This window comes from Papaver somniferum, chromosome 11 (genome assembly GCF_003573695.1).
Source record: "Papaver somniferum cultivar HN1 chromosome 11, ASM357369v1, whole genome shotgun sequence".
NCBI classification, from domain to species: domain Eukaryota; kingdom Viridiplantae; phylum Streptophyta; class Magnoliopsida; order Ranunculales; family Papaveraceae; genus Papaver; species Papaver somniferum.
In genome coordinates this window covers 134625197-134651106 of record NC_039368.1, presented here as the reverse complement: position 1 = coordinate 134651106, position 25910 = coordinate 134625197, and the positions used below count along the sequence as shown (strand labels likewise).

The 25910-nt window shown below is 37.2% G+C and overlaps 2 protein-coding genes, 1 long non-coding RNA gene and 2 pseudogenes across 3 annotated transcripts; 2 read left to right on the top strand and 3 right to left on the bottom strand.

Annotated features, from left to right (window-relative positions):
* Positions 1-664: 664 nt before the first annotated feature.
* Positions 665-3603, bottom strand: LOC113320779 (annotated as a pseudogene).
* LOC113320780 lies at positions 2301-2724 on the bottom strand. Its single transcript, XR_003346289.1, has 3 exons — positions 2691-2724; positions 2447-2548; positions 2301-2337 (listed from the first exon to the last, which is right to left on the bottom strand). It is a non-coding gene; the product is annotated as an uncharacterized LOC113320780 (long non-coding RNA).
* Positions 3604-16421: 12818 nt separating the features above from the next.
* Positions 16422-17559, top strand: LOC113325228. Its single transcript, XM_026573438.1, has 2 exons — positions 16422-17444; positions 17533-17559. The coding sequence occupies exons 1-2, from the start codon at positions 16422-16424 to the stop codon at positions 17557-17559; spliced, it is 1050 nt and encodes a 349-aa protein (XP_026429223.1).
* Positions 17552-18202, top strand: LOC113321847. Its single transcript, XM_026569776.1, has 2 exons — positions 17552-17956; positions 18062-18202. Exons 1-2 carry the CDS (start codon positions 17559-17561, stop codon positions 18123-18125), a joined length of 462 nt encoding a protein of 153 aa, XP_026425561.1. The 5' UTR covers positions 17552-17558; the 3' UTR covers positions 18126-18202.
* A 1563-nt stretch (positions 18203-19765) lies between these two features.
* Positions 19766-22015, bottom strand: LOC113320433 (annotated as a pseudogene).
* Between the last annotated feature and the right edge of the window lie 3895 nt (positions 22016-25910).

Here is a 25910-nt window from a genome sequence, read left to right as displayed (position 1 = left end):
ATTTGAAAATCATATTGGTTCTGAATTAGTGTGTGCAACCGAAGTCTTCATTGCGAGAAACATGTCGATAATATGACAACCGAAATTGTTGCTATAACAAGATACAACACAAGCTTATTATCAGCATGTTTCTCGCAATGGAGACTTTTGTTGCACACACTAATTCCAGAACATATCTGATTTTCAAATTTCTGGTCAATACTGAGTCGTCCATTGCCATTAAATGTTTGTTTTCCACCCAACATTACTAAATCATTGGGAACCATCCCTGTTAACTGATTTTGCGAAATATCAATGGAACTCTGCTTCAATGCATCTAAATTTGGCAAAGTTCTAATGGCTTTGGGGAAACTCACTGACAGCTTGTTAGTTGGAAAATCAAATGTGCCCAAAGATTTTAGTTGGGAGTCTAGGATTGTACCAATCAAATTGCAGCCAGTCAAAACGATATATGTCAACTTCTTCGAATTTCCAAGGCTACCCTCATGGAATTAATTTTGGCCGAGACTGTTGAGATTATTAGTCCCATATTGTTGGGCAATCTAAAATCCTGCAGTTTATAATCCCTTATGACCTCTCCACTCATTTCCAATTGGTTTTGAGTTGGATGACCGTATTCAAACATTTTTTTTTTACCAATATAAGCCCCACTATATACTAAAAATCTGGTAAAGCCAACCATCTATTTAACAAGTCATAAAGAAAAGCCAAATCATTATCTTTCAAGATTTAAGTATCCCTGAACTACCAAGTAAAAACAGAAAAAACGAATTCAGGAATTAAACAAAAAGATTACTGAGCATTTTCAGAAAAAGTCTGCTACTCATGCAAACCACCTATATCTGGTTACAGAGTCTCGGGACTTGGGGCATTTCCTACATCTAACCCTCCAGGGATCTCACAAAACATGAAGAGCGTGTAGGAATTACCCTTACAATTATAGAAATGTAATGCTTAGAAGATGCGGACTGGCTTTCCCATGGTACTCTTCAAGTACAAGCACCTCACATTTTTCCAATTCTTCTTCAACAATGATACTAGAAAGTTGACACTAAGCTGAACGTTCTGGAAGATCTGCTTCTCCTCCGTGCCAAGGTTACCAACAACAACACCCATTCAGAGCACTTTCTTCAATTGAAACTTAACCATAGCCTTGGTTTCATTCACCTTGGCCTCCAATGACTCTTGATGAGTCACAAGAGTTAGGAACTTACCTGCCTTGTTAAGACCAGGTCCAAGAAGACGGGGAATTTGCTTGATAACAGCTTCTGAGGCTAGAAAGCATGGAACTTCTTTGCAAGCTTCTTGACCAACTTCTTGTTCTTGTTAAGCTTCTTAAGACCTTCAACATCCATGTATTCAAGACTAGAGCTGGCAAACGGGCGGTCTGGGGCTGGCTTGTTACGGGTTACACGGGTTCGGGTTAACACGGGCTAAAACCTGCGGGTTGATATTCTTCACGGGTGGTCATTTCTTCAACCCGCACCCGTAACAGATAAAGCTTGCGGGTTTGCGGGTTATCCAGCTTGTTTGATTAAAATTAAAACTAAATTTCGTCAATTTATGTCAAATTACAAGGATAAAAATCAAATTACAAGGATAAAAATCGTAAAATAATACGAGATACAAAAATTAAGTTAACCTTGCACAGAACAGCCTACATTAGTCACGACTCATGACAATCATCATCATCAAGTTCTTCTTATTGTTCTTCCAGGCTTCTATCTCTTCAAGTATAACCACCAGAACCCGTTGTATCAACATGTCTTGACTGATTTTACTACCAGAACACCGAATGACCGAAACCACCAATCTCGCGTCACTTCTTCTCACTTCTTCTCACTAAACCCTTGTGTAAACCCCAATTGCTGGTAGAGAAAGTTGGTGAATGCACTGATCTTTCAGGTGTTTTATCAAACATACATATTCTGGTGGTGAAAGAGATGAGAAAGCTGTGATGTTTCGACAATCATTCAAGCATTCAAACTCCCACAAAACCCATCATTTCAAGGGGCAGCAAAACCCATTATTGCTTCTTACTTACTGTTCCCTATAGAATCAGGCAATAGGAATATAAGATACATACAAAATCTAAATAAGAAAATAAAAATTGACCAGGAGTATTTTAAGGCGTGGTGTGGGATTTCCATCCAGGAGTGTATTTTCTAGCTTCAGGTCCCTGTGACAAATTTCCTGTAGCACAAAAGATTAGAGCCGGATCCGTCATGTTGGCTGAAAGAATGTGAAACAGATTATGATCTGAAATAATGAAAAAGAAGATACCATGGAATGGCAGTAAATGACTCCCGATATTAGCTGTTGGAAGAAAAATCTTGCCTGTTGAAATTGGACACGTTATAGTTGAATTCGCAGAAAAGAGAAACGGGGAACGAGAAAATGATTCTTGAAAAGACTAAGAAATCAACTAGAGTTTGTTTGATTATACCTCGTCTTCACTGAATCGGCCTGCACTGCAGATTCTCTCGAAAAGTTCACCACCAGCTGCATACTCCATGACAATAGCTAAATGTGTTTGTGTTAGCAGAACCTGCACATAATAACAGTTTCAGATTCCTGACAATCATTTCAATCTTCGACAACATTCTTCGCATTCTTATTAATTTCCAAAAACTTGGGGAAATTTCAAATGTAAATGAATTAACCTGAAGTGCAGAGAATCAACACCGTACCTGCTTGAATTGAACAATATTTGGATGCTTCAATATTTGGATGATTCAGAAATTGATTTAACAATTGATAAAACAGAAGTTCAAGTTCCTCAAATTAATCTGCACAATCAATCATGCAAAACCAATATTAGTATATTACTAAACCCTAGTTTTAAAATTGTCAATTTATTGCCTTAAATCATCATCACCATGGAGTTAAAGTACCAACTATGTGTAGGAGATACAGAGATGAAGAATAAAAAAGCAAAAGCAGAAGAAGAAAAATGGAGATGGTGAGGAGGCGCAGCCGCAGGAGAAGACAGTAGGGTGTGGGGAGAGAAAGAAAAGAAAGGGGAAGAAGAAACGAAAGGAAATGATTATTGTCTTCTAGGGTTTTGGTGCATTTATACCTTAAACGTAGGGATAAGATGAAACCTAGATGATCTGACGGTTAGGATTACATAAAACTTATTAATAAGGTAATATGGACGGGTTTACGGGTTGTACCCGCGGATTTACGGGCCGGGACGGGTTAACCCGTTTACTCACAAGCCGACATTTCTCCAACCCTAACCCGGCTTGTTTAGACACCAGCCGAGCCGGGTGCGGGTTTTTCACGTGTCGGGCCGGGCAAACCCGCGGGTTTTGGCTTGTTTTCCAGCTCTACTCAAGACCGATCTTCTGAGCCTCCTCAACATGCTGAGCATCTCCAAGCATGCATACTTTCATCTTAGGGCGTGGTATATGTGGCAACTTTACTGAACCACTGAAACGCTTGTCCTTTTGAGGGTCATAGTTCTTAAGACCAATTTGAAGTTCCACTGTCTCGGTGAACTTTCGCTTCTTAGCGGTAGCTTCGGTATTGATCTGGGAGATTGCTTTCCTCAACACTTCACTCTGAAGCTTACTCATGGTTATTTTCCTGGTACAATCTAAGATCCCGCGGTTTATAATCCCTTAGGGCCTCTCCAATCATTGTCAATTGGTTTTGAGTTGGATGCCCGTATTCTAACATGGTATCAGAGCAGGCTATTTGCGACGAGTCTTTGACCGCGCCTTTACTCCACGTCACCCGATTTAATTGTCCACGTGTTAGACCCAAAGAGGCTACACGTGAGGGGGCGTGTTGAGATTATTAGTCCCATATTGTTGGGCAATCTAGGATCATGCGGTTTATAATCTCTCAGGGCGTCTCCACTCATCACCAATTGGTTTTGAGTTGGATGCCCGTATTCTAACATGGTATCAGAGCAGGCTATTTGCGATGAGTCATTTGACCGCGCCTTTACTCCGCGTCACCCGATTTGAATTGTCCACGTGTTAGACCCAAAGAGGCTACACGTGAGGGGGCGTGTTGAGATTATTAGTCCCACATTGTCTGGGAAATCTAAGATCCTGCGGTTTATAATCCTTTGGGCCTCTCCACTCATTGACAATTGGTTTTGAGTTGGATGCACGTATTCTAACAGAGACTCAATGAATTTAATTCTACTAGCTTCTCAGCCCAATCAGGAAGCTAACCGGAAAAGTAGTTCTCTGATCAATCAAGAATTTGAAAGTTTGTCAAAGTAGAATGATTAGGAATTGTGCCGTTGAGGTTATTTTCTGTGAGACTGAGAGTTTCAAGACTACTACATTTGATCAACTTGGAAGGAAGTTCACCAGATAAAGAAATTTGAACCCAAAAAAAGAGATGTTACGCTTTGAAGAACAAATATAGCGGATGATATCTCACCCGAGAGAGATTTATTTTCAAGAGTGATTCATGTAATGGCAACTGCAAGATGAAACTTAGATTATATAAAGACAACTCTCTTTATTGATGTTTAGAAAATCTCTCAAAACTAAACACAAGCTCTAATCTTGCTCATATGATCAACCACAACTTTGGTGATCATATATATATAGAACTATGAATTCCTTTTCCTAGTCCTATTACCTTATTACATGTCTTTCCTTTTCTTAGAACTAGATGACTTCTAATTCCCTTAGGATTACATCAATTTCCTAATCTTGTCCTAACCAGCTTGTTAGTGACTTCGATGTTGAAGTTAATCCAACATTCTCCCCCTTAAGCTTCAACTGTGCTTGTGAAAAATCTTGCACTCCTATTAATTTCCTCATCTCTTCAAACTTGATCCGAGCCAATGCCTTTGTTAATATATCTACCTTCTGCTTAGTTCCAGGTATGTGTTCTACGTTAATGACCTCCTTCTCGATGCATTCTCTTATGAAATGATACCTTTTGTGAATGTGTTTCGTCTTCCCATGAAACACTGGATTTTTAGTGAATGCAATTGCAGACTTATTATCAATCTTGATGAGAACTTTTCCAGGTTCTCTTCCTTTGATTTCACCCAACAGTTCTTGAAGCCATATTGATTGTTTAGCTGCTTCTGTTGCGGCCATAAACTCAGCTTCACAGGATGAGAGGGATACAATTTCTTGCTTCTGTGAACACCATGTAATAGGTGCTTCACCTAGATAAAATATATGACCAGTTGTACCTTTTCCATCATCTTGGTCAATATTATGACTGCTGTCACTATACCCAACAATTCCTTTTGATCCTCCTCGACCATACTTCAATCCACGGCTGATTGTTCCTCTTAGATATCTCAATATCTGCTTTATTACATCACCATGAGACTTGCGTGGACTCTGCATATAACGGCTTGCTACTCCCACAGAGAAAGCCAAGTCTGGTCTTCTGTGTAACAAGTATCTAAGGCATCCAACATTTCTTCTATAACTCGTTGGATCAATCTCAGCTTCTCTTGTGCCTTTGAAACTTTAAGTCCAAACTCCATTGGTATCTTAGTTGGATTACAAGTTTCAAGTCCGGCTTCTTTCAGAATTCTCCTTGCATAAGCTTCTTGTTTAATCTGAATCCCATCTACTCCTTGATGGACTTCTATGCCAAGGTAATAAGTGAGTTTTCCGAGGTCTGACATCTCAAACTTTGATGACATTTCTCTCTTGAACTCATTGATCACCTTAAGGGAGTTTCCAGTCAAAAATAGATCATCTACATAGACTGCAATCACAAGAAGCGTTCCCTTTTCTTCTCTTATGTTTACTGATGTTTCTTTAGAGCACTTAACAAATCTGATTTCTCTTAAGATTTGATCTAACTTTGTATTCCAGGCTCGAGGAGCTTGTCTTAGACCATATAGAGCTTTTGATAACTTATAAACCTTATGCTCTTGTCCTTTTACTTCAAAACCTTCTGGTTGTTCAACATACACATCTTCTCGCAATTCACCATGTAAGAATGTTGTCTTAACGTCTAAGTGGTGAATTTCCCATGAGTTTGATGCTGCTTCTGCTATTAATAAGCGTATTGTTTCAATTCTAGCAACTGGTGCAAAAACTTCATCAAAATCTATGCCTGATTCTTGTACATATCCTTTAGCTACAAGCCTTGCTTTGTATTTATTGACAGTACCATCAGCATTCCGTTTTATTTTGAAGATCCACTTAAGACCAATCACTCTTACCCCACCTGGCTTATCAACTAGAAACCAAGTCTTGTTTCTGTTGATTGAAATAATTTCTTCTCTACATGCTTGTGTCCATTTAGTCGAAATCTTTTCTTCCTTGAAGCTTCTTGGTTCGTCATCAACAGACAGTAGCATTATCTCACATTCTTCCGCAGCTTGAAGAACATAATCCTCCAGATACTGTGGCTTTTGTATCTGTCTTGTTGATTTTCGCAGTGGAATGGGTTGAGTTATTTCATCCATCTCTTCTTCTTCTTCTTCTTCTTCTTCTTTATTCTCAGTGTTTTCATTATTCTCTTCTTCTTCTTGATTAACATCATTGTTTCCATTGGTATTGATGATTATGGGTCCTTCGCCTTCATCAATTACTTGACCCCATCTCATGTGAAACATTCCTGGATCCCTACTTGGTCCATCATTAGTTTCTTTCCAGTTCCAGTTTGCTTTTTCATCGAATACCACATCTCGACTCACTATCACTCTTTTCGTTGTTGGATTGAATAATCTGTAAGCTTTGGATCCAGGCTCAATTCCTATGTTCACAAGAGTCTGAGATCGATCATCCAGTTTCTTAAGAGTTGCAGAATCAACTTTTGTGTATGCTTTGCAACCAAACACTCTTAAATGATCTATGTTTGGTTTTCTCTTTCGCAAACTTTCATATGGAGTCATGTCTTTCAGAGCTTTCGTAGGTATCCTGTTTATTAGGTATGTGGAGTGTCGTACAGCTTCTCCCCATAGATAATTAGGTACCTGCATAGCCTTTAAAGAACTTCTTGTCATCTCCATTAGAGTCCTGTTTCTCCTCTCCACCACTCCGTTTTGTTGTGGTATATATGGTGTTGTGAGTTGCCTTTTGATTCCATTTGACTCACAGAACTTGTTGAACTCTAAGGAAGTGAACTCTCCTCCTCTATCAGTTCTAAGCATTTTGACCTCCTCTTTTAACTCTTTTTCTATCAAATTTCTGAAAGCTTTGAATCTGTCAAATGCTTCACTCTTTTCTTTCATAAGAATAGACCACATATATCTTGAGAAGTCATATATAATAACAAATATGTATTTGTTATTTGCAAGGGTTTGTGGTGTAATAGGACCACATAAATCAGCATGAAGAAGCTCTAATGGCTTTGAGGCTCTGAATGTTGTTGCTTTTGGAAAACCTTGACGAGTTTGTTTCCCAACTAAACATGATTAACATATTTTTGCTTCATCATTTATCTGTGGTAGTCCTCGAACCATCTTGTTCTGAGACATTGCCTCTAAAGTTCTAAAGCTTATGTGTCCTAACCTTGCATGCCACTTACATGTCTGATCTTCCAGTCTCATATTAAGACACAATGTCCTTCCAATCATGAGACTTATCTTGTAGAGTCTATTCTGTGAGTGTGAGACTCTAACTAAAAGTCTTCCACTTGGGTCATGAACTGTTACACTACAAGAAAAGGGGTCTATTGCCACACTATTTTGCTACACATCAATAAATAATGTGGAAATAGAGAGGTTTTAGCCTCACTGCATTATAGGTGTGGCATTAGGTCATATTTTTTGCCACATTTAAGAATAGATGAGGCAAAAGATAAGTTGTTGCCTCATATTGTTTGACGATGTCGCAATAGTTCAAGTATTTTCCACATAGGTGTTGCAACAGCTATAAAAATACGGAAAAATATAATTATTATAAACTATAAACTCCCCTTTTCCGTCATATACGTGAAGCTAAAATTATTTGTTAAATTCTTTTTCTTTTTATTTTCGAGAAAACCAAATTTACATTTGTAATATTCGCTTGATTTCCCTCTATAATGGAGTTTTGTGAAAAAATAATTTCCATATTATTCGCCCACACCCCCAAACTTTTCGCATCTTTTCGATTAAATTTTTTTCAGTTTTCCATCTCTCAAAAACAAACTCTCTCAAAACCCTATAAACTACTCCATTTTCTCAACATCTCTCTGAAACCTTCATCACCTTCTTGGCTTGTTCTCAGTTAAAAAAAATCTCGTCACTCTGAAAGCCTTAATTTACTATTTCTCACTTAGCATTGCTATCTCTCCATGGAGATCTACATAACACCTCCGGTTGATATGGGGGTTTTTGTTTTCGACACTCTGTAGAGACTTACAGCAGGTTAATTTCTCACCTCTCTCTGAAATTTCAATTTCAAGATGGTTCTTATTTTTAATTTGGGTTTTATGTTGATTTTTTTAGGGCTTATTTCCGATGATGCAATTTGAAGAAGAGTAGGTTTCAAATCCCTATTTTATTCTTATAGGGTTTTCTTTATTCTGTTTTGGTGTGGTTTACTGATCGTCCACTGAGTAGATTTCTGTTTCCGTAATCATCATGATCATGTTTAGTTCGAAAGGGGCTTTCAATTTTCATAATTATCATGATGAGCTCCAGAAATTGTTGCAAGATAATTCGGTATCACTTTTTTTCTGTAGCGTTCTTGAGAATTGTTTTTTCTATTATGGTTTTGTACCTTGTTCCACATCCCATTGAGAATATGTTGTACTCTGGTTATGTTTTAAGCAATGGTTAGAAAGTTTAAGAAACTTCATTTGACTTGGTTGTGTTTAGATGAATCAATTTAAATTTCTTTTGGTTGTGGTAAGTCTGATATTTTATGGTGTATGCTTGTTATTGTAGCACTAAAATCATATTTTGATTCTGTCGGGAGATTTCTCCGATTTATGAAAAGATTGAGAGTAAATTGTTTGCATTGTATGATAGCTTTGTCATCCATGTATGAATCTTGTCATTAGCTAGTGGTAACACAAAGCTAGTTCCTTGTTTGCATTCCTGAGATATTTGTTTCTTAAAAGAATAGTGTTTTATACGGTGAATACTGGTTGCACCTTTTATTATTATATGATTCATAACTAGCTTTAAATGCAATTCGTGGTACTTTAAGTTGTCTTTACAGTCACTTTTTAGTTTGGAACTTTGAAGTTATTCGAGGTTTAGTATTTGATCTTAGGGTTGATATTATTATCAGATTTGATTGCTAAACTGATAAACTATTAATCTCTTAAGCTTAATAGGTGTTTAATCTTAATTTTTTAGTGGGTACATGGCTGGAGGTTATGCATTGAAAGTTATGGAGTAGTTGTATTAGAAATTTGCAATGTTAGTATATAATATGGGTTAGGGTTGATCTATCGTCATCTTCAAAATAATACGGTGGCAATATAAATGAATACACATCATCTCCGCTAACAAATGGTATACTAACAACAAATGGTTGTATGTAGTCTGTATATATATTTGATTTGTTATTTCAGGGTGATTCATAGATTCAGTCATTGAGTACGAAACACGGATTCCTTAAGCTATTCTGACATAGATGATTGAGCTATTGGCATCAGTAACCACAAATCATTCGCCAAGATTGTTGTCATGGCCTTTAAAGGATGCTTTGTTGATCACGAAAACGATAAGAATTTATACTAGATAATAAGCTTTCTTATTACTTTAAGTTGTAATATAATTATGGATCAGAAAAATAAATAATAAATTTTGGAAAGGAAATGCATTTGACCCCATAAAGTAAATGTCTTGGCTCCGTCCCTGCTAAATATCACTTCTTGATCATCCAACTGACAGTGATGTGTTTGTTAAAGCCCATGTGATTAAATACAGTAGAAAAGTTTATGAACATTTTACTCTTAGGAGATCAGATCCTTTAACCTAAAAGTTTTATGATACATGGAAGTCCAAATGAGGGAACCATCTGGGTAGGATGAGGATGGTAACCTACAACCTATCAGTGATGAAATCTTTGTAAACGTAGTATCTACATGCTCCAGTTCTGATGGAAACGAAAATTTTAAAAGACAAACGAAAGAGCGAGAGGAAGGTTATGTTAGGCGGATGAGGGAACGAAATGAGAAACAACCTTGCATACATGGGAAGTAACTATTGCACCTTAGCAGCAAACTTACAGACCTTTGGAGCAGCCTTACAGATAGGAGGAATAACTCGTTAGACCTGAGAAGCAGCTGTAGAGATCGCAAACTGATCGTATCTCTTTCTTGATCTTGAATTCATAGTATTCGAACAATCTCTTAACTAACACGTTAAAATTATCGGTATGTTAGTATGATGCTTATCTGCATGTTTGTATGATATTTCTCGTAAAACTCAAGCTTCCATTAGACTTGATGATATTCTGCCATCTCTTGATTTCTTTTTCCTTGGTGGTGTTTGTTTTTTTGCTTAGCAAGAACGGGGCAGTGGAATAGACAGCTGGGATGGATTTAGCATGGATTATGTCTAGTTTGAAGTATAAAGTTTCTTTACTTCTAATTAATGTTAAAGGTCAAAAATGTGTAAATTAATCTGGTTTTTTTTTCTTATGGTTAAGTTTGATTTACCACCCTACTTTGTAACATACATTTTTTCTTAATTATATATTTTGATTTCTTTGTTTCAATTTTTAGTTAAAAATACTTTCGTAGAAATTTATTTACTGTGTAAAAATTGTACATGATTACAGTAATCCCTAAACACGTTTTTGCGGCAGGCAAGTGTCTTTTTGTTGCATTCATGTGGTGTAGCGAAAATGTTTTAAAAAAAATATAATTAAAAAATTTAAAAATAATTTATTTTTTGGCTCACGTTATTGCCGCACCAGTTTGGTGTGGCAACAAATTTTTCAAATAAAATAAATAGTAAAAACAATAATAATTAAATAAAAATTACTTTCTTGCCGCATGTTATTGCCTCACTATTTGGCGTGGAAAAAAAACCATTTATTGCTACAGTGTATTTAAGGTGTGGCAATAATTTCTTGCCACCCAGGCTGTTGCCACAGGCGTGGCAAATTTTTTTTATGTGGCAATAGGTTTTTGATACATGAAACATGGGTTCTTGCCACATAAGTGAGGTGTTGCAATAGACCCCTTTTCTTGATAATCTTGTCGCATTCTAACATCACATCCAACTTTTGTAGCTTGTCCTAAACTTAGAATGTTGCTTTGTAAGTTTGGGATGAAGTAGATGTTTGTGACAAGCTTCTGTTCTCCGGTCTTTCTCTGAAATAGAATTTGATCATTTCCCTTCAATTTCTACTGAAGATCCATCCCCAAACTTCACTTGTCCTTTGATTTTCTCATTGAGTTCAGAAAAGTAGTGTCTCTTACCAGTCATGTGATTGCTGGATCCATTATCTAAATACCATACTCCTTCTTCACTATCCTTTGTTTCATAGTTCTTTGGTATTATTTTCTCTTCGTTTAAGAATACCACTTCGTGCATGAAAAGAGCAGTATCGGCTTCCCTTGTTTCATTCTTGTTTGCTTCTTCCATATTTTGTATTCTTTCAGGGCATACAGAGGAGAAGTGTCCTGGTTTATCACATCTGTAAAAAATAATGTTTGATATATCCTTCTTTTCTTTCCCTTGGTTTTGATCATTATGACTTGTTGTTCTATCTTGTGAGTTAAACCTTCCTCCCCTTCCTCGGCCTCTGTTTACTCTACCACCTCTTCCACGACCTCTTCCTCTTGTCGCAGAGTTTTGTTGGTAAGAGTTTGTGTACAATAGTTTTCCTTGAGTTTCTCCATTGTTTTCTTCATCAAGGATTCTCTCTTCATATGCTTTCAATCTTCCAATTATATCTTCATACCTAGTTTTCTTTAAACCTAAGACTTGTTCGAGAGAAGCTATGATATGAATATACTTGGATCTTGGTAAACTATTGAGAAACTTCTTTACCAGTTTATCTTCATCAATGGATTGTCCAAGTGACGCAGCTTTTGAGGCTATCTCTGATAGCTTTCCTGCTAAGCTATCAATAGTATCAGTGTCTTTCATCTTCACTCTTTCAAATTCAGAAATTAAGGTTTGCAGACGGGCTTCTTTAACTCGATCAGCTCCGAGATTACGTGCCTTTATTGCATCCCAAATTTTCTTTGAAGTTTCGTGTTCACCAACTTGTAGAACAAGACATTCTGTTATTGCTTGAAAGAGTAATCCAATGGCAGCATTGTTTTTGTCTGGGTCCAATGTACCAGGATCAATTGTTTCCCAAACTTTGTAGATTTTCATCAGTACCTTCATTCTCATGGCCCATACTGTGTAGTTTGTGGCGTTGAGGATTGGAACTTGTATTGATGGTGGCGTGAACTGTTTTGCACCCACAATGGTGGTTTCGTTTTCCATGGCTCAGAAACAAGCTCTGATACCAATTAATGGCAACTGCAAGATGAAACTTAGCTTATATAAAGACAACTCTCTTTATTGATGTTTAGAAAATCTCTCAAAACTAAACACAAGCTCTAATCTTGCTCATATGATCAACCACAACTTTGGTGATTATATATATAGAGAACTATGAATTCCTTTTCCTAGTCCTATTACCTTATTATATGTCTTTCCTTTTCTTAGAACTAGATGACTTCTAATTACATCAATTTCCTAATCTTATCCTAACCAGCTTGTTAGTGACTTCTATGTTAAAGTTAATCCAACATCATGTGACTCCGCGAGATTTCAGATCACATGAGACTCCCTCGAAATCACATGGAGAAATCTGGTGAGTCTGATTTCCATGTTGCTAAGGAATTCAAGGGATCTTGTAACTGTTTTTTAAATTCTAGGAGGACTTCAGTTTCAATGGTTAATGATATTGAGAGACGGAAATGAAGAAGCAATGAAAAGATAGCTAAAAGAATGAAAATGGAATTAGTTGCACATTTGAAGGAGGGCACAAGGTTGGGATCGTTGGTAGAACCGGTAGCGGGGAGTCAACTCAAATAGGTGCTTTGTTTCGACTCGTTGAACCAGTAACAGGAAACATCGTAATTGATGACATTGACAACTCAACAATAGGGGTTCATGACCTTCGAGCACGTTTAGGTATCATACCTCAGGATCCTACACTTTTCAATGGGACTGCCAGATTCAATTTGAACCCTCTTTCTCAACATGCAGACCAGGCAATTTGCGAGGTATTTTTGTTGCTTCGTTATTCGTTGTATTTTCTGCTGTATATGGATGAGTTACTATAATATGTGTAGTTTATAAGTAACATAGCTAATTGGATCATTCGCAGATGCATGTACAAAGGTTCTTGGGAAATGCACCAACTTCGGGAGACAGTACAAGAGAAAGAAGAAGGCAGGGCCAAGCTTAGGAAACATAGACATTCGCCTAGGGCTAGGGCCCCCAGATATTAGGGGGCCCATTTTTTTTTATATGTATACTACTAGTATGTATTCGCCCGTCAGTGAAAAAAAAAAACTAATGTCAGCCATTTCTAAACTATTTTGGTCTAATGGAACATTGTATTTTTGGCCCATCTGATTGTCTAGCATATACGAAAGTAAAAACCTAACTAGCTACATCCATTCGTACAAATTGATTTCCTCATTCGCGGAAGGGTTATCTCTGCATCTCTCGACATTCACCTCGGTACGGTAAGTTCATCAATTAGAACTATTTCAACAAAGAATTCAATTTTGTTTTTATTTATGTTTAAATCTACATGACATCAATTCAAAATTATTTAAAACATGACATAGGTTCCGATATCGATGGGCGTGACTTGTATGCCGAAATGAAAGTTCTAAAAGGCTATTTTCCAGAAGAAACTGAAAGTCCAATTGAAGTGTTGAATTTCCTGAAATATATGGAAGGTTGCTACCCAAATGCAGAGATTGCATACATGATTTTATTGACATTTCCCGTTACAGTTGCCTCTGTAGAAAGAAGTTTCTCAAAGTTACAGTTGATCAAGTCTTACCATCGATTGACAATGTCACAAGAAAGATAAAATGACCTAGCAATGTTATATATCGAGGTCGACTTGGTGAATAACATCGATTACGATAATTGATGTATTCGCATCGAAGAGACCAGGAGATCAATTTTTCGCAAATTAACTATTTTTGCGTAGTCGTTTTCATTTGAAAATTTTATTACATACTTATGTTTGTTTGTCTTTTCATTTTTGGAAACATACTTATGTTATCGGTCTCTTTATTTTAAACAATCGTTGAAAAAAGTTTTAGGTCCCCTATTTTCGGTTTTCGCCTAAGACCCCTAAAAATCTTGGTACGGCCCCGAAGAAGGCCTAAATAGTTCAGGTATATAATGAAGTTCGTCAAGCAAACCTTTTACATTTTTTCTTCTTTTCGTTTTCATTTTTGGACGGTTCTTCAAGTTTGAACGTAGTTAGTTCATAATCATTAAATATTTATAGTTCAACAAGATGGTGTGAAGTGGAGCATGGGAGAACGCCAACTATTTTGCTTGGGTAGGGCATTATTAAGGGGAAGCCAGATACTGGTGCTTGATGAAGCTACTGCTTCAATAGACAACATAACAGATGCCGTTCTCCAGTACAGACTTTCAAAACAACTCTCTTACTTTTTATATTTTCTAATACATTTTTAAAACACAGGCTCAAACAAAAATTTTCGAAAAGATGAATTAGTCCGATTTTACTTACAGAGAAAGAAGCATTCTTATTTTATTTTTCCTGTCAAAAGCAATTCATAATACACAAAATTGGTCAATTAACCCAATAACGATAATTCCTGGATGAGAAAGATATGTAAAATTTTATCTGTTTAACTGGACAAGAATGTAAAAATAGTCAGAATGTAAACAGTTTCATCCTACCCATTTTCAAACATTTTTTCTTATTTTTAATTCACATCAGGATGCATCCAGTTCCATCCTCGTTAATTTTTAAGTTTAAGCCAGGATGAAGCCAAATTCATTGTTGCTATTTTTTTTTTGTGTCCATTTCACCCATACTAATTTTTATTCTTCCATTAGAACCATGTTTTAAAAATATTTGGACAATTGACCCAATGTCTCTTCATAATAAGTATCAATAATGGGAAAATATATCCCTAATTTACAAGAGAAGCGAGTTTGACACTAAAGAGAAAATAAATGTGCATAATCCTTGAGTTTGACACTAAAGAGAAAATAAATGTACTTAATCCTTGAAATTTCCATTTAGGGATTAAGCGTTACAATCATTACCAAACAATCGAATAAGTTTTGATAGTATTTCTTCAAAACATTGGAAATGGGATTGGTGAAGGAAATGTGGCAATTGAAAGCATCTCTATTGTTGTATTCACCATTACACGGTGCTCGGTACTTGGATACGCACCATCGCTCGGAATTAGGGAAACCGAAAATTACATACCAATGCAAGCAATGAGAAACAGGATGAAAAAATTGAAAAAGAGAGATTGTTCTATAGAAAAAGACTTGAAAGAAGAAAAATACTTTTATTTTGTTTTGGTTTCACCTATTTACCACCCATATTTTTTGTATTTGCCACCCATATTAATTACCATCCCTAACTATCCTATTTACCACCTGAATATATTTTAAAAATACTAAATACAGCCTTCACATGGTTTGACTTTATTTTTCACATCTTTTATTTTTCTCCACCCCATCCAAAAATCATTCCCTTTCCCCACCCACCACCACCGTCACCATCCCATTCTTCCATAATCGACACCTCCTATAAATCCATTTTTGTTCCCTTCTAAGCTGGGAAGCACGGACACATCAGATTTGTTTCCGTGTCCGTGTCGGACGCACTATGGACACATGACGCGGCCACGACGCGTGTCGGATGCATGAAAATCCGTGTCCTCACTTGACGCACGTTGGACGCACATTGGACACACTCGGACGCATATGTTACCCTATATCTTAAATTCCAATTTTTTTTTTTATCAAAACTCGTCTCTCTCTCTCGTCTATCTTCTACTCTTCTGTGAATACCCCTTCCCACAGTCTCCCTCACCTTTACTCTTCTCTTCTCAGATCTAAGTTGATTATCCGAAAATCAACTTATTTAGTTTTTTACAATCATTTGCTAGTTGTTCTGGCTTTATCTCTTAGTTGTTTACATTGAATTTGAAGGTATGTTCCTTTTCTTTTACTCTCCCTTCTTCCTTCTGATTTGCATGATTTTGTTGAGTTATTGATTTTTTGTTCTATTTTCAATCTATTGTGAACTTGGGTTGTTGCTGTATTTGGTGAATTTGGGTTTTGTTTTGATTTTAGTGGTGGGGATCATGTGTATTGTCTACTGTGTAGGTTTTAGGGTTTTTTTTGGGGCCTTTGGGGGTATTTTTGGTTGTTCATTGAATTTGAGCTTTATATATAATACTTATAATTTATCTTTTAATTTTCTGCTTGTAATGATTTTATGCTTGTATTTTGATGGCTATCATCTCTTTAATTTTGATGCAGATAGCCAGATATGAGCGAAGATGTTTTAAGCACTACTCCGCTATGGAGATATGTGACTAAGAAGGATAAAGTTAAAGGTGGTGGTAATTGGAATTTTGTATGTAACCACTGTCAAGTTCCATATTCGGGGTCATATTCAAGAGTGAAAGCACATTTGTTAAAGATTCCAGGCTCTGGAATTAGAATATGTCCAAAGGTCAGAAAACATAAACTTCAGGAAATGAAACAATTGAGTGATGAAGCTGAGGCCAGAGCAAAAGCATCTAAGTTTAAAAGTGTGCCTCTGCCAACATGTGGATCAGGTAGTGGTTCTTCTTTTGCGTCAAATTCTTCATCACTTGTTGAAGATCCTAGGAAGAAGAAAAGAGGGGTTGAGAGCCCAATAGAGAAATTATATAATGCTGCCAGACGTGAAGAAATGGATAGCATAATTGCACGGTTGTTTTATGCAGCTGGCTTGCCATTCCATCTTGCTAGGTGTCCATATTATAAAGTTGCATTTAATTTGGCTACATCAGATAGTAAAAGCATTCAAGGTTATATTCCGCCGGGTTATAATAAACTAAGAACAACTCTTTTACGGAAGGAAAGAGAACATGTTGAGAAAGAGCTAGAACCAATTAAGAGCACTTGGAAAGAAAAAGGTGCGAGTATTGTGACCGATGGATGGACCGACGAACAACGAAGACCCCTCATGAACTTTATGGCTGTTTCAGAGGCTGGTGCAATGTTTATTAAAGCAGTCAACACTCAAGGGTCAGTGAAGGACAAAGTGTACATTTCTAAGTTGATCATTGAGACAATTACGGAAGTTGGGCATCAGAATATCGTGCAAGTAATCACGGACAATGCACCAGTTTGTAAGAGTGCAGGGCTACTTGTAGAAGGTCAATTTAAACACATTTTTTGGACTCCATGTGTAGTCCACACACTAAACCTTGCTTTAAAGAATATATGTCATCCGAGAGATATTCGAACTAATGTTTTAGTATATGAAGGGTGTGCTTGGATTAGTGAAATTATTGCTGAGGTGGTACTGATCAGAAACTTCATCACTAAACATTTCATGAGATTAGCCATGTTTAATGAGCATGTGGAGTTAAAATTATTCACACTTGCAGAGACACGTTTTGCCTCTAGTATTATAATGCTTCAAAGATTTAAAGATGTGAAGCAAGGACTCCGTAACTTGGTAATTTGCAATCAATGGTCATCATATAAAGATGATGATCCTAATCAAGCATTGTTTATAAAAGAGAAGTTGTTGGATGATGATTGGTGGAACACTTTGCAGTATGTTATTGATTTTACAAAACCTATCATAGAAATGCTTAGATTATGCGACACAGACGAGCCTTGTCTTCACTTGGTTTATGAAAGGTGGGATCGAATGATAGATGAGGTAAAGAGCATTATACATCGCCACGAGGGCTTACAAGAATATGATATTTCACCATTTCATATGGTGGTGGACGGGATTTTAACAGATCGTTGGAGTAAAAGTAGCACACCGCTTCACTCTTTGGCACATTCATTGAACCCAAGGTATGTATGACAGTGTAAAATATGCAATCGCTTATTTATATTTTCTGGTCAGTTGAGTTAAGTGTTAAAAAAAATTATACTAAAATCATAATTGAAACAACATAGGTATTATAGTCGTCAGTGGCTTGATGAACGTCCAGGGCGTGTTCCACCACATAGAGATCTTTAGATTGCAGGTCAAAGATTGAAGTGTTTCGAGAGGTATTACGATGCGGATGAGTTAAGAGAAGTTAACATTGAGTATGCTAAGTTTTCATCTTGCCGTGAAGAATTTGCAAATGCAAATACCATAAATGATAGATGGAGTATGAATCCTTATGTGTGGTGGGTTACTTATGGGGTGTATGCTCCTTTACTTCAGCAAAAAGCATTCATGTTGCTTGGCCAACCTTGTTCATCTTCTTGTAGTGAGAGAAACTGGAGTACGTATAGTTTCATAAATTCTGTGAAGAGAAATAAAATTACTCCACAAAGAGGTGAAGATTTGGTATTTGTTCATACTAATATTCGTCTCTTATCAAGACGAAGCCCAGAATACTTGCTAGGGGATACAAGAATGTGGGACATTGGAGGTGATTCTTTTGATACTATGGAGGGTACTGTTGGTGTACTTGAAGTTGCTGATCTTTCTCTTAATGAGTCAGAGATGGAACGCATGATATTGGATGATAATGAAGCTAATGTGGAGGAGCTATACCCCCTGGTTTGACTGTTGACGTTATTTTTTGGTGACCAGGTAACTGTCCATCTCCTTGATTTGTTTTATTCTAAAATTTTAGTTACTATCATGCCAATTCTTTGTTTTATGATGTGAATTCCCCCTAAAATTTGTGTTTAAACTGACCTTCTACAAGTAGCCCTGCACTCTTACAAACTCTGGCAAGTTTCATTTATGCCAATTCTTTGTTTTAAATTTCTACAGCTGGATGTAGTGTCATTCACATCATACTTGGAGGATCCTTGTTTTTTGGGCTAGTATTTGGTTCATGAAGTTGCGCTGTTGCGGGAAGGACTTCACTCCCCTTTTCGAAGGCTTCTAATTTTTTGTTGATATGTATATATATATAGACTAGTAAATGTCGCGGAAAGGACTTTACTCCCTTTTGCGAAGCCTTCTAATTTTTTGTTGATATGTATATATAGACTAGTAAATGTCTATATAACCTTTTGTTGATAATGGATATCTATGTTCTCCTGGAAGGCTGGAACATTTAGACAGGTAAATGCTTAATCTTTTATGTTAGGAATGGGGACAAACATATATAATTTAATGAAAATATTTATATATATACGTGTCCGTGTCCTAGAATTTTGAAAAATTACCGGTCCTCGTGTCCGTGTCGGTGCTTCCCAGCTTCTAAGTTACTAGTCTCCTGATCGTTCATATAGTGACAAATACTCAAAAACTTTGGTTGGATTTTATTGCATTCAATAAAACAAAATAAACTTAAACTAATGAAAGTTCAATGGGCTGCTTGTTTTTTTATTGATGGTGAACGTTCTTCCTTTTTCTTTCGAAACGTATCTTAATCACGGAATTGAATATACAGTTCCTTATTCATGGAACGATGTAATCAAAAATTACATTCGGTTCACGGCATAAATACCGATATATGTGTTAACCACTCAAGCAAGTTAAACAGTTTTTGAGGGTAATCAAATTTGGGGTTAATGGCTTGATAACCACCATTAATGGCAGATCTTAACAAGTGAATCAGTCTCAACCGAAAGTTAGTAAATGAAAAATCTGTACTTCACGATAAAACGATATTTTTATTATTTTATTTCTTTGTGTACTATAATGGAAAAGAGATTTTTTGATTTAGGGTTCATAGATTTTTAATGAGTTATTGGTGGTAAATAGGAATACATGGAATTGTAAAATAGAGTCACTTTAGAAATTCGGAGAGGATGGCATATATGAAAAATGTGGGAGGCAAATAGGTGAAACCTATGTTTTTAGCACAAACAAGGAGCATAGTCCGGGAGTTCCTGACTGAAGTAATTCGAAACAACACAAGAGTTTAGAAGATCAACATTTTTCATGCACCGTGGAGTTTTGTACTGGCTAACGGACGCACCTCGGCAAACTGCGTAGTCCATCAATTTATCAAAAGTTCCTGTCTCGACTATCTTTATATCTACAGAGTCAATTGATTTGTCTATCGTACGATGTATCTTGTATACGAAGCTTAATGACTCTTCAATTTTTAAACAGCATTCTTCGAACACAACTCTAGGAATAGTAACTGCATGGTTATTAACGTTAGAGTCGTGACATCGTAACTCCCAGTAGATAACATAGTGGCCATGATTGCTAGTACTTGTAGTATCGGCATAACTACTGTAATCAACAAGTGATATATTGAACTTCGACATGAGATGTTTCATTGCATTTTGAACTGCATTGTGAAGCTCCAACTCATTCGTCTTCTCACAATCAATGCTCAGAAGTACCTTTTTTCGGCATAAGAATTGGAACTGTGGAGCAGTGTTTTTGAATCCAACGACTCTTAGCACATCTCCAATCCCATACCGATAAAGTCCTGCACACAAATTAACCATATTTCCGCAATTAAAACTGAATGTTTCTATAAATGAATGAGTGTAATAAAATGTAAGCAATATATTTTACCAGTATAAGTGGTGACGAAAAGTTCGTATTCATGTCCGAGTTTAACGTTCGCCAATTCAACTAATTCTTGCGCATCATGTAGCTTCTGCTGGTCGTCAAGTATTGGCAAGAACTCAAAATAGGCTATGTTAGGGACAAGGGTATAAGCAACTTCATTTGGTTTGCAGAGAGGGTTTAGGTTTATCCCTAGGAAGGATTCTGTACATGCATACCTAGTAGAAACAAATGGTATTCCCATACCGTAAAAGTCGACAGAAGGTATATGCTGAGACATAGACCCTGTTATGATAGCATCAATATACTTGGTATTAGGCCACAACCTAGATATAATACCTTTCCATGACTCATCTCTTCTACACTCGGCCTCGATAACATCAGCGAGTTCAGGATCAGGTTTTACTAGTATTTTCTTGACAGCTTCAAGTACCGAACGATCCTTTACAATTTGGGCATTAATTGTTCCTGTTCGGATGTCGTTACAGAGCAGAGACCAGTGTTTTTTAATAAAAAGTATAATCCTTAGTAACACGGTTATGAAAACAGATCCAACTCGGACAACTAGTTTGCTTTGATAAAGACCACAAAGACACTGAGAATACGTACTCTGGTCAAAATCTTCGCAAAGAATGGTTTCAACAGGACTAGTGTAATCTTCAAGTGGATCGTACAATCTATTCTTAAATTGTGAACTACGATACAAACGCGTTAAAGCTGAACATACTGGTAGTCCTCCAGGAGTATAAGCAATCTCTCTTGAGAACATAAAAATCATAGCTTTTCCTTTATCAATACCTGTTATGTACTTGTTCACAACCGGCATTATAAGACTGTGAACAAACGATATGCTTTCCATCTCTTCTTCTGTACATGGAAATATCTTTATTTCGCCACCTGAAGTTCCAGTGCTGAAACAAGTCAACCATTGGTTTAAGATCCAAATCGCAAAACCAACTAATTTTGTAATATGTAAAAACAAAATTGGTTTAAGATCGAGTAATAGAACTGACCTGAGTCCAAACCCTGTTATGGGACGGCCACACAGGATTGGTGAAGTATCACCATTAGCGATGCGTTCTATATAAGGTTTAAGATCTTCGTAAGTGGCGATGGGAATGACATTCCTGTAGGTTTCATGATATGTTCGACCATTTAAACCGTGACGCTCTAAGTACTGGACGTGTGAACTGATGGACAAAATTTCAGAGAGGACTTGTTTCTGAACTTTGTCCGTATCTGTGGTGCCTCTTCGATGAATTCAAGTGCTTTCTTGTGCTTAGTAACATGAATATCATCGGCAACAGTACTCATATTGTTGGTGACGAAATTGTTGGAAACCGGATGTGTAGTTTCTGATGACCGGATGTTGTTAGTATTCAGCGTTGATATTAGTAGTAAAACGTTTTCCTTATATAGTATTCCATGAGAATTCTATAGTAGAATAATGAATTTGGAGTGATCTAATATTCTAAATCCATCACCGCGATTCAAAAGATGCCCGGTGCATCAGAAACTAATCTCCTCACAATCAAAAAATTAATCACCTCGTGACGATAAAGATTCTCTCTTTTCTATCTCTTCTGCGTTCTTCCTGCTCATCGTCAGCAAGAATTTTTTTGGGATGTCTTTGGTCGAGGTGGTGTTGATGGTATCCAGACTTGATCATCTTAATCTTCCAGCGTTCTTGTGATGTTTGTGTTAGAAAAAACGCTTTAAAATTACCAATTTTTCCATGGACTATGTTTTGATCCCTAGACCTATTGCCCATTAGTTGTTTTTTCTTTTGAATAGATAAAACAATAGTCCCACATTGACTAAAATCTAAAGAGTTTTAGACATAAATACCATAGAGTTGGCTATAAGGGCATGGCCCTTGGGTCATTAGACTTTTGTGCTTGGGGGGAGGCTTAGACTAGGGCAAGGTTGCCTTTCCCGTACGCGCGGTGCTTCGCTGTCTGTACGTGTTTTGTCCTGGCTCTCTTGTATGTACGTATTTGGCTTGGCAGCAACACACTGCTCCATGCCTGTCAAAACAACTTTTCTTGCACTATCTTTAACCCAACATAACCAGTTTTTCCTGTCATACGCATGGGTTTTCTTTCTTGTTTGTAACTACACAAACACTATATAAGAGAGTAGTTGTAATCTCAGAAAACACAACACAGAGTAATATCTCTTCTACTCTCCCTCAGTTTTTCTATACACATCTCTTCTACTGTTTTAAGTTCTGCCAAGCTCTAAGGGTACCCTCATTGTATGCTACATTGAGGGGTACTAACTGTAGTTGTATCCTGGAGGTGACTCGCCAACTGCTGTAGCATCTCAGAGGAGTGGCAGGCGATATTGCCTTTAGGACAGCGTAGTCTACGTGCCTCTACATTCTCTGTGCAGCAACATCAACAACATTATTTTGAGCTAAGTATCTTCTTCTCAGTTACTTTATTAGTAATTTTACCAACACTCTAAAGGCAATAGCCTCTTTACTATATTTTGTAACAACATGGGAAAGAGTACTGTAGACAAACCCCCAAAGTTTAGTGGCAAAGACTTTAAACGATGGCAGTCTAAAATGTTATTCTTCTTAAAAGACCAAAGGCTAGATGAAGTTGCCTTAGAAAGACCCTCAAGAAGGCTTCATGACCGTGGTTATGAAGATAGACTGGATAGGTGGACTAGGAAAAATTACATGTGCAAAAACCATATTCTTAACTGTCTGGATGACTCCCTGTACGACTTTTATAATGCAAAAGAGAATTTTACTGCTTTTGATTTATGGGAAGCCCTAGAAGAAAAATATCTTGCTGAAGCTGCTGGAAGCAAGAAGTTCTTGGTGGCTAGGTTCCTGGAATATAAGATGACTGATGAAAAGCCTGTTGTAGAACAATTCGTCGAACTCCAGCTACTCATCAACGAAATTCTTGCTGAAGGAATGCATATTGATGAATCTCTACAAGTATCCGCAGTGATTGAAAAGCTACCACCCTCATGGAACGAGTACAAGAGGAGGCTGCGACACAAGAATCGTGAAATCACCATGGTGGAGCTGGGGAAAAAGATCCAGGTGGAGGAACTTCTGTGCTGCAAAGACAAGAGCCTGATGCTGAGCAAAGACATGTCAAACAAAGCTCATGTCCTGGACGATAATGCTTCATCAAAGAAAAGGCACGGAGAATCCAGCAAAAATGGTAAACGTAACAAACAGCGTAACTCCAAAGGTAACCATCTTAAGCCAAAGGGTGGTGTCTCCAAAAACACCATCAAAGGCGACTGCTATAACTGTGGGAAAACTGGTCATATGGCCAAGGACTGTAGGGCACCTAAAAAGACCAAAAATGATCCTAAACAGAAAAATAAGGCAAACGTAGTAGATGATTCTGGATATTTTACTGGCATGGTGTCTGAAGTCAACCTTGTCTCTAATGTGACCAATGTGAGAGACTGGTGGCTTGATTCTGGAGCCACTAGGCATGTCTGTAAGTTCAGAAATGCTTTCTCCTCCTATAACAAAGTAGGAGACGATGAGAAATTGTTATGGGAAACTCTTCTACCTCTAAAGTGGTAGGAAAAGGCAAGGTTGAATTGAAGCTCACTTCAGGAAAAACTCTCGCATTGAATGACGTGTATCACGTCCCGGACATATGCAAGAATCTTATCTCAGAAACCATCTTACTTGGAAAAGGTTTTAAATTTGTAGCTGAGTCTAACAAAGTTGTAATCTCTAAAGGTGGTGACTTCGTAGGAAAAGGATATGTCACTGATAACATGATTAAGCTTAGTGTACTTTCTTTGAACTTGAATGATAATGCATCTTCTTCTGCTTATGTTTGTGACTCCTCACATGTTTGGCATGATAGACTAGGACATGTTAATTTCAAATCTATTGAAAGACTTGCTAAACTAGGCTGCATTCCTAAAATAAACTTTGACAAAGGTCATAAATGTGAAATTTGTGTTGAATCTAAATATGCTAGAAAACCCTTTAACAAAAAGGTTGAACGTAGTACAACTCCCCTAGAACTAATCCACTCCGATTTGGGAGATTTGAAATCAACACCAACTAGAGGTGGGAAAAAATGGTACATCACTTTTATAGATGATCACTCAAGATACTGTCAGGTTTATCTTCTTAGAAGTAAAGATGAAGCCCTAGACGCTTTCAAATTATATAAACTTGAAGTAGAAAACCAAAGAGGTGTTACTATTAAAACTCTTAGGTCGGACCGAGGCGGTGAGTATGTGATACCTATAGGAGAATTCTGCAAACTTAATGGCATCATTCATGAAACTACTGCACCTTATTCACCTGAGTCGAATGGAGTAGCTGAAAGGAAAAACCGAACACTCATAGATATGGTGAACGCTATGTTAGCTAGTTCAGGGCTACCTTCTAACCTGTGGGGGGAAGCAATTCTCTCTGCTTGCTATATCTTGAACCGAGTTCCATTTAAGAAATCCGACAAAACTCCATATGAGTTATGGAAAGGAAGACAACCGTCCTATGCATACTTTAAAGTGTGGGGGTGTTTGGCCAAGGTGGCCACTCCTCGTTCCAAGAAAACCAAACTAGGACCTAAAACTGTAGATTGTGTTTTCCTAGGATATCCTGAGCACACTAGTGCTTATAGGTTCATGGTAATTGGTGAGAACACCATAATGGAATCCAGAGATGCAGTGTTTTTCGAACACATTTTCCCTTTAGGGTCTGGACCTCATAAAAGGGTCCGCGATGATCTCTCAGATGTTCCTTCGACTAGTCAACCCCCGTCTCTAGATGCTGAAACCGAACCTAGAAGAAGTAAGAGGGTCAGAACCGAGAAAGGTTTCGGTCCAGATTTTGTGACTCTTACGGTAGAGTCTGAACCCCAAACCTATAAGGAAGCTATGACTTCTCCGGAAGCTCCCTTCTGGGAAGAAGCTTCAAATAATGAGTGGGATTCCATTCAACAAAATGAAACTTGGGAGCTTGTAGACTTACCTCCTGGTAGTAAAACCATAGGTTGCAAGTGGGTCTTCAAAAGGAAACTTAGAACATATGGAACTATAGAAAAACACAAAGCTAGGTTGGTAGCTAAGGGGTACAAACAACAGGAAGGATTAGATTTCTTTGATACCTATTCACCGGTCACTAGAATCACTTCTATCCGTATGCTGATTGCTATTGCTTCTATTTATGATTTGCATATACATCAGATGGATGTTAAAACTGCTTTTTTATATGGTGATTTGAATGAAGAAATTTATATGGACCAACCGGAAGGTTTTGTTGTGAAAGGTTTTGAAGATAAAGTATGCAAACTGAAAAAATCTTTGTATGGTTTAAAA

What these genes read in the sequence shown, in the direction of transcription:
- LOC113325228 (XM_026573438.1), top strand. Translation starts at nt 16,422, where the DNA reads ATGAGCGAAGATGTTTTAAGCACTACTCCGCTATGGAGATATGTGACT. An exon ending in GTGAAATTATTGCTGAGGTG is followed by an intron (nt 17,445 to 17,532) that starts GTACTGATCAGA and finishes TCACACTTGCAG; the next exon opens with AGACACGTTTTGCCTCTAGT.
- LOC113321847 (XM_026569776.1), top strand. Translation starts at nt 17,559, where the DNA reads ATGCTTCAAAGATTTAAAGATGTGAAGCAAGGACTCCGTAACTTGGTA. An exon ending in GCACATTCATTGAACCCAAG is followed by an intron (nt 17,957 to 18,061) that starts GTATGTATGACA and finishes GAAACAACATAG; the next exon opens with GTATTATAGTCGTCAGTGGC.